The sequence below is a fragment of the Austrofundulus limnaeus genome, unplaced genomic scaffold (assembly GCF_001266775.1).
Source record: "Austrofundulus limnaeus strain Quisiro unplaced genomic scaffold, Austrofundulus_limnaeus-1.0 Scaffold43, whole genome shotgun sequence".
In the NCBI taxonomy this organism is placed as follows: domain Eukaryota; kingdom Metazoa; phylum Chordata; class Actinopteri; order Cyprinodontiformes; family Rivulidae; genus Austrofundulus; species Austrofundulus limnaeus.
In genome coordinates, this window is record NW_013952445.1 from 2,345,352 (window position 1) to 2,354,843 (window position 9,492).

At 37.9% G+C, this 9,492-nt stretch overlaps 1 protein-coding gene across 16 annotated transcripts in view; it reads right to left on the minus strand.

Annotated features, from left to right (window-relative positions):
* The window catches only part of LOC106517014 (calcium-activated potassium channel subunit alpha-1), a 90,009-nt gene that overhangs the window by 57,113 nt on the left and 23,404 nt on the right, over positions 1-9,492 (minus strand). For all 16 annotated transcript variants that reach the window (XM_014007679.1, XM_014007678.1, XM_014007677.1 and 13 more), the window contains exon 3: positions 1,368-1,429. In XM_014007679.1, coding sequence (XP_013863133.1) covers positions 1,368-1,429 — 62 coding nt within the window. The remainder of the gene's footprint in view (positions 1-1,367; positions 1,430-9,492) is intronic.

Below are 9,492 nucleotides of genomic sequence, written 5' to 3' on the forward strand. Positions count from 1 at the left end.
CTTGCGTTCTAATTACTGAGAGAGTTCAGCTGGTGTGTTGCCTTTCCGTGCCTTTTTACACCTCCCTTTCGTCATGTGTTCAATACTTTTTCCCTGTGCCATTCCACATTATTATAAATAACTTAATTTCTGGACATTTATGGTTTGATTTCTTTGTAGATATGGATCACTTGGGTTGTTACCGACATTTGGTGAAAATTTCATGTCAGCACCTCTAGTAATATATTTACTGAGAAAAATGTTGACGTGTTCAATACTCATTTTACCCGCTGTATCTTGATACTTGGATAAATGAACCGTCAAACTATAAATTTATTCATTTCAATGTACAGTATATCACTGCACTTAATCCCACAGAGAAGATATTTGATCCAATCAGCTCTTCACTCAGATTAAACGTTTAGTTTCTTTGGTACTGGAGGCTCCTTAAAGCAATGGTTCCCAAACTTTTGTCTTCTGACCCACAAAATATCCATGGCAAAACTTGTGACCCCAAATNCTTTGTAACAACTAAGTCAAAAATGTAATTAATTCAGAAAATCTTTTCAGGACCCCACCTTGATGTTTCGGGACCCCACTTTGGGTCTCGACCCCAACTTTGGGAAACACTGCCTTAAAGCAGTCTTTGTTGGAAAACACTTCAGTATTCTTTTACTGGAGCAATGTATTAGGCTAAACACACTATTGAAACTAGTCTCATTGTTTATGGTGGTGTGTGTGTGTGGGGTGGGGGGTATTGCATGCTTTACTTGACAAGAGTGATTTAACAGACTGCATTACAAAAAATGAGGTTTATATTTTCTTACTTGTTTCAAAAATGTCATTTGATAATTACAGAAATGTATCAGATTTGATCTGATTTACTGGTTTAAGCAGCTGAGTATAATTTAAATAAAAAATGTGATAAATAAAAATCCCTGATGAGCTTTTAAACAGAAACATAGTTTTCCCAAATAAATTTTCCTGGTTTAGACTGCATTATACCATAACACAGATGGCATGATTAGCTGTATTCATATATTAAATCGGAGAAACCTGYCCGTAGACAAACTTGTTTATTATGTGAAGTCACTTTGCTCTAAATAAAAAAGGCTGGCTTCTTGTTTCTTGGGGTAAATGTCTTCTCTTCAAGTGTTGTTTATGGGGCTGCCAAAGGCTTCATTTCCATACAGACAGGAATAACTTATACAAAGCTGCACCTCAAGAATTAATTTCAGAACTGAAACTGAAAACTAAATTTCAGCAAACATGATGCAATCAATACTTTGTACCAGTGGCACAAAACAGGTTAATTGAGAAAYATATGGCAGCATATCTTCATATCTCAAATATGAAATATGCTGATTTAACTCAAGTACAATACTTACTTTGAAGAATCTATGAAGTATATTACAAGGGCTCCAATACTGAGTGCAAACACGAGCACCACCTGGGAAAAAAGAGAAAAGAATCAACTTACTAAAACTGCAATGTTAAAATAAARGATCATTTTAGAACATAGGGTGAAGGAAAATGCTGATGTCTGCAATGCTATTCGTTTACAGCCCTCACTAAGCACAAACTGTCAGATTTAGGATTTAGTGTAAAGTTGGCTGATCTTGTAAAGCTGTTTTAATTGTCAARCAAACACAAAAAATAAGTTCATTGTGTAAAGTGGCAGTTTGGCTTCAGGTTGCAGGAGACACAGCTGAGGATCAACCCGGGCATGGAGCTGCAGCGGAGCAGCCCGCCATCACAAACCAGAGCATCGTTTCTGGGATGTCACCCTGTCCTTTGCTACTGAGGAGATGCTGGTGAATAAAACGCAGAGAGCTGAGCCGAAGGTTTTCAGCTCAAACTAGAAGGCTGCAGTTTAATAAACATGAGGTTCAGAGGTGTTAGTGAGAACACAGAAAGAGTTGTCAGGTGACGGCGTCGACACCGATAGACCTAAGGTGAAATGTAATCGCTGATGTGTTTGCCAAAGGAAATCACACTAAACTGTAAGTACAGATTGTTTAAAGTAGCTCCAACTGAACAACAATTAATATAGTTTATATGAAATAAAAAAAACTCATCTCAATAAAGCTCAAGTTTCTTCAAAATATCAAACTCTGAAATCTTAAAAAAAACAGTTCTGTGGTGGCTGTCATGATGGATTCATCCGACCAGCGAGAGAAAAAAAGGGAAGATTATCAGAAATCTGTCATCTAACTGGAGCAAACACTTTTCAAAGTAGGTTGAAACAACTAAATGGGAGCAGAGCTCATATGTTATGTTTTTTTATCCCACTTGTTACAAAACTGTATTACTGGTATATAGGTTTAAATAAAACAATGTCAATGTGATGTTAACTGTGCAACTCCACCTATTTATGTTGGTGGAATCAAAAGCAGAACAGTTTATAATTGTGAAACTACAGTGTCCTAATTTCCTCCCTCAAAGCCTGTGCTATTGTAGAGAGAGTCTCGACCCTCAGAGACACAAATCCGGACAGAAAGGTTTCTGCCGGACAGCAGAACAAATGTCTTACACTACCAGGTTATCTGGGTCCCTGCCTGGCTTTCATCCATTTAGAATTGACACAATGGCCATCCTGAACAAGAAACCGATGGGCATGCATAATGAATAAGCCCGACCTAATTCATTTCCATGATGAGAACTTGTATTGTCAACCCTCAACCACTGATGGCTCTGTAGAGACAAAAAGCTCCCACATGCATTTTTAATCAGCACCTTGTCTTTGAAAGCTGGAAAATCTCTATTGCTTCTGACCGTCCCAGTTTAAGAACTGGAAACCATGTCGGCGCAACCCTAGAAATGTCAATCCCACCGGCTGACGGCTCGGCCGTGGCCGTAACTAAAAGCTATAACAAAAGCGTCGTGAGTTGTCAATCAAACATCAGCAGATGGGGGCCTGTGTGCATCATTCATCCCAGTGACCGGATAACGATGCACCACATCTGGATCTCCCGCAGCCTCTCTCATATTTGCCAGCATATGGCTCCGCCCACAAGGGGGCACAGTGAGCTCAGGCTCACGAAGGGGTCCGACCCGACTACTGCACAACAACACAGAGAGAGCTGCCAAGACACACTCAAACCAATTAGCATTTCTTCCTGCCAACACACTCTTCACTTAATGGTGCCTTTAATTTACAAGAAAGGAGCAAAATCTTTTGACAGAAAATGAAAATGTTGAATTTGTTCATTGAAAATCTTAAAATAGTTTTCTGTCAGAACACAAAGCACTGCATAGGAATAGTTAGCTTTCGTCAGAAATTCTATAAATATAAATAATAAGACATAACACTGGAAATAAGTCTAAAAAGTCAAAATGAAACCTCTTTAGAGAAAGCAACTGAAATGGTGTTTACTCAGTTATTTTATGCTCCAACTGATGTCACAATAAGATAAGGTACCATTTACTGATTTGGCAAAAAATCTAATCAAAAATGACAAGACTATCCCTTCAATGTGAACAAAATTTGTGATCAGTACAGCTCAAAAGCAAAGTCAGAAGCTGAATAAACCTTTCTGCCCACTACTGTAAATCATTGAGGTAAAATGCATTCAGTTCATGCATCTCTTATATAATTTAAATGTTCAGCAAAGAAGAAGAAGAAAAAGAAGAAGTAGTGTCTACTGTTTCTTTTGGGTGACTGTTCCAAAGCACTTTACTTCTGAAACACATTTTCCAAAATAAAATCACCCGAGGGCTCTCRTGCAGAAGTCCAGCTACACCATCTGTCACACCTCAGACGCCTCAGGTAATAATTAGGTATCTTGTGCTTAGAAACAAAAATACATACCTACACATAGTTATATAACTGCATGTTCATGCTTCTTCAAAAGATTTGTTTCATAGAATATTTAAATTATTTGGGATTTCCCTCCATTTGAATCAATATATCTTATTTTATTAAATAATCTTTGTTTCCAGACTTGCAGTAAATTACTGCACAAACCAACCCACTCATCTCAAAATGTTCAGTTTCATTTTGTCTTCAAGTTTGCGAGGTTCCAGGAGATTTAGTGCTGCTGTAAATATTTACATGTCGTTTTGACCGCCTTCACATAGTTTATCCTTTGCTCTGAGTGATAGCAGCAAAGGCGGGACATGTGCCAAAGCATCTGACAGGAAAGGGTATCTATGTAATCTTAACCTGTTACTAATTGAAAATCCAAGCTATATATGTTTTGAGCATACAATAAACTAAAACTTCTATTTTTTTTAGTGTAACCAACCAAATATCTGCTCAATTTTCTGTTTATCTCAATTGCAAATGCAAATAAAAACTACTTTATTGTACAGGTTCAAATAAAGTGGCTAATTGTGTCTTTAAGAGACAGCTGTGTCCCTCTTCAGTTCAGACCTGTTCACTGGCAGCGTCTGCATGTGTCCCATGCCTGCGGCGACAGGCAAAAACACAACATGCATACTAATGGGCTCTCAGATAGTGATCCAGAAGCCTTGTACGCTCCTCAAGCTTGATCTTAATATAACCTGCGCAGCATGTGACTCATCCAGTCTCTCCAGCCGCTTTGGCCTGAACAGGAACTTATGAATGGACTGTCAGAACCACAGAATCAGTGAAAACTGGATTGTGTGTCTTCTGTATCACTCACATGCAGCTAAGATTACACAAAAAACAGACAAATAAAAAGAAAATCACAAAAAGCTTCTGTTTTTCTATTGTTACATTACTGTCAGGAAGCTAATGTGATATTTTTGATTGAAAGCAACATTTTGAATGGATTAGTTTATGTTTTCAGTTTCCCACCATCATGGATGACTAACTTAAATAAAGCAGGATGGTAATTAATAATGGTTAACTATTCAGTTTTGGGCTGAAAAAGAAAATCAGTGGCATTATGTATGTGTTTGAATCACAAACAGCAAATCTAACTAATTGTTAAATCTGTTRAATTACAAATGAAATACAGTTTATGCATAATTTAACAAATTCACTGAAAATTATAAATACTGACTGAAATATATGAATGTTCAACTAAAGATCCTTTCACACTAGATAACTTATGTCAACTTATGAACATTTTAGAGACGTCTACATTGAAGATGGAACTGAAAAAATTAACAGGAAGCTTCTTTTTGGCGTGTACGTAATGTAATTCGAACAAATTGATCAAATACATAATTTTTATTAGCAATTTAGACATAAAAATGTTTCATAAGTCGGCATAAGTTGTTTAGTGTGACAGGGCCTCAATATAGATGATTTGGTTTTTTGCTGAAGTGGGGGTATGTGGAGCAGTTGTGAGCAGTCAGTAGCTTACATGCATCAGCAGTCAAGGTGATCTCAGTTTACAGACCAGGGAGAAATTCTCACTGAGGAATCAAGCTAACTGCTCGCCAAAACAGAACCCTAACAAAAGCAAATTTAAGCCAACTAAAGCCTGCTTCGCACTCCCTCCAAACTGCCGAAATCGGCTCGGATTGCCGTAGTTTCATGACGAAAATTAGGTTACCGTGTTGTCAACGTTGACTCAGCCGCCCCTTTGTCACAACTCACCAGCAGAACCTTTTACCCACATCCACATAAGAACTTATTGTGCGATTGGTCAGAAGCTCATGGGAGTGTTTGTGCTGAAAGAGCTTGAATGCTGCATTTTGCTTCAACCACTTGGTAAAAAAATTTTCATTAAAAAAATAAATAAAAATTTAAAAAAGAGACCCGCTTTCAGAAGCTGACTGTTGTAGGCTACCAGGAAGCAGACATTTATAAAGATAGTCAAACCGTCAAAAACTCCTGGATGGACACAAAATCGATGTTGTGCACGGAGGAATCTGATAAAATCTGTGAAGCTTTAACAGTTTTAACAACTTCCATTTTACATCTCCTCACGATCTCTGAGCTATGACTGTTAAAGACTAGTCAACAAACTGCATTTGTATGATTGTCTAGAAAGATTTGCAGACGTTAGCTCCCGCTGCAACGACTTTGTTTGATCTTTGATCTCCTGCACAGTGTGTCGACACAAATGACCCATGGATGCTACACGTTAGCATGCCCATTCTGAAGTTGTGCAATCAGAGCAGATTAAATACTTTTTTGACATGCTTGTTTAGTTCAGTGTTTACATTTTAACCTTCCTTTGGTCGGCTTGGTGCAGCATTTAATTTTTGGAATGAGAACAACATGCTAAAACAAAAGTAATGATCCAGTAACTTTAGTATCAATAAGGTCTGAGACCGACGTAACCATCATATGTTTGTGTCCATTCTCAGTCATCCAGGACATGGAAACTTGAAACAAAAAAGATGAAGCAATTTCTGTTCTGTAGCTGAAGACGTGTGGAGTTACAGGATTTAAACATGAGGTTGGCATCAATATTCTAAATACTTGGATCGATCCGCTCACTCTCACCTCGCTGAAGCAAATGCCAGTTGAAAGGAGACATGAGTTCAGACTGCTGTCGCATTGAAAAACWTCACATCTGTATCCAATTTAGTGCCACATACTGAAAAGGCCTGAGTCAGATTTGAAAAATTAAAAATCAGATTTGTGTTGCATTTGCCTGCAGCGTGAGCCTACGTGACATTAATGCAACTTTTTCAGATTTAAGTTCTTTGACTGAAAATTTCACCAGCTTTATTCCTCGCAACAAGTAAAGCAGTGCACTTTATTCATCCATGAGACATCCTGTACAACTGCATCATCTTTGTTGAAAACCTCTATTCTAAATTGGCAGAACATATGACATTACTCATTATCGGATAAAATTACAGTCAAATTACATAATGGGCTGCAGTCTGGTGACAGCAGCAGAAGGTTGATAAGTAATTCACAGATGATCCTGAGATAGGTGTGTGCGGGATAGAAAATAGCTCATCATGTGTCATTCTGTTCATGCCCGAGCTGTTTCAAGTGATTCATGAACGAGGTGTGGCTCAAGAATGCAAAGATAGAAGAGTTTATTGTGCCAGGACGATTTCCACATGCTCTGAGCTGCTTTACCAAGGATGGGCAAGTGATCAGAAAGAGAAATGCAGAAATGTTGGCTTATTGAAAAGATTTTAAATGTGATGAGAAAGGGCAGCAAAGCCTGATAAAAAGATTTTTTTTACTCAAATTAATTTTCAAGTTGTTCATCTATAAGACAGTGTGAGAAAAGTTAGGTCAACTTTCCGTCAAGTGGCAAATCAGAAAGAATTAAACCCCTCAGATTAAATCCATCAAATCTGATTTCATTAAAAGAGCAACATCATCCCATTTCCCTGTAGAAGTGGCCCTATAGTGCAGGATGAAACAAAACATTTAGCCACAGTGAAAAAAAGTGATAATGGATTTTAAAAATTGTTTCTTTGGCTAAGTCCTTACTCGGTCCACTTGCTCTGATCCTACATGCAAAAGCAAATATTGAATGGTTTGTTCTGTGATGCTGAAATCAGCCATTTACTCCTGAGTTTTCTAGTATCTGATCTGGGAGCTTTGTCCCTTTGCAATTCTTATAACTCATGCGATGAATAACAGAGTTCAGGAATACATTTTATGGTTGTTAAAACCACCGTTAATGTTAGGCATAAACTACCAGCACTCTGTTACCTTCCTAATTTATGGAACTTGTTAAGGTGCAGACTGRTTTAAGTTACAACTCAACAAATGTTTTTTTTAACAAAACGTTTTACTTTAATGAGGCAACCACTTTGAAAACTACTCAGTTCCTGCTGCAGCTCAGGGATGTTGATGAAATCCCCTCAACTGAAAATCCATAACAACTACTTTAACTTTCCATTGTTTTTGGGAAATGTTACCATTTCATCACCTCTGTTACACCTCTGATAACAAACCGAGTCTTTTAACAAAAGAAACCACCTCATGTTTATTCTCATAACACTGATCTGTTGAACACTTTCATGTTGGACTTGTTGCTGCGTTAGAGAGCCCAGCCAGCAGCACAGTGATTCAACTTAAACTGAACAATTCTCTTTCAGCTGGCAGTCCCTAGAAAGCCTCACAGACTCAGYGGGTGTCTGGAGTGGACCGATGTAATATTTAGACTCGAGCTGCATCATTCTGAAACCTTTTCAGAAGTTTCATCATCATTATCTTTAGGTCTCAGTTTTTAAACAGGTTTAAGAAATTTTCTCTCCTTCTTTCAAATGCCACGTGGAGCCACAAGCTGCAGACATGCTATTCAGCAATGATGTCACTTCTAAAATTAAATGCATTTCTTTATGCTGTGATGCAAAAGCAGAATTTACGAGCTGTCTGGCAACGATTCAGAGCTGCTAAATAGCTGCTTTAAAGCAGTTTTTTCGTCCCCCATAAAATGCACAAWTAGCTGTAATGATGATTAAGCTGAAAATTGGTACAAATGTCTCAGTCAAGAACTGTATTAATAGTTAATATTTAGTTATTCAATGAAAACAGCAAAAATATCCAAATAACATTTTATAAACTTAACTAAAAAAACAAAAACCTAAGTACAATCATTTAAAAATTGTCAGTTTTTTCCATCTTCTGATCATCTAAGCAATAGCATCATTGAACAAACTAAATCATAGTTTTACTGGTATTTTTATTACATCATCCTAACTGAACAATTTGTCCATCCTTCACAACAAAACTGCTGATTACTTTCCACTGACACTGCAAAATGAAGCGTTAAATGGCCAATTTCACAAATGACTCTGAGACTATGCTGCTCAAGTCAACTTCAAACTGTTTAAAATATATATCAAGCAACATCTCAGACAAACAGAGAAACAGACATTTTTGAAAAAAAAAACATGAACCAAACATCATCAAATATTACAAAAAGCCTACAAGACTTCATTGAAGATTCATGAACAAAACTATTAACTGAGAAACATGACAACCACTTCAACCAAGACCTGAAAATTGCTCCAGCCTTCAAGGTTGAAAAAGAAACCCATGAGACTTTAGACTACTTATTAAAGCTGAAAATRTACTCCTTGCGAACTGCTGACTTCGGCACGGGTTGCCGCAGTTTAATGACGAACATTACGTCACCGGGCTTCGCAGCGTCGTGTCGACAGCCCCTTTTGGCACAACCCACCAGCAGAACTTTTGACCCCCCTCCCGTGTCGACGGTAATGTGTGGTTGGTCTGAAGTTCGTGGGCGTGTTTGTTTGTGCTGCGCGCCGGGGAGAAAAAAGAAAAGAGAACAACCCGCTCCCAGACTAGAAAGCAGAGTTTTATAAGATAGTCAAACCGTGAAAAACTTATGGCTTGTTTGTTTGTGCTGAAAGCGCTGCTGCACTCAGTAAAAAAAGGGTGAAAAAAACCAGACTCGCTCCCAGAGCCGACACCAGGAAGTAGAGTTTTATAAAGATAATCATTCTGTGAAAAACTCATGAATGGAGATAAAACAGACGTTGTGCACAGAGGAATCTGATAAAAACTGTGGAGCTTTAACCAGGACAGATGTGGATAAATACATCAGGTAAGTGACGAATCTGACTTTTTTTTCCTGTATTATCGACTGTTGCGAGGGGAACTCCATGCAGTGACGTATGTTTCGGGGG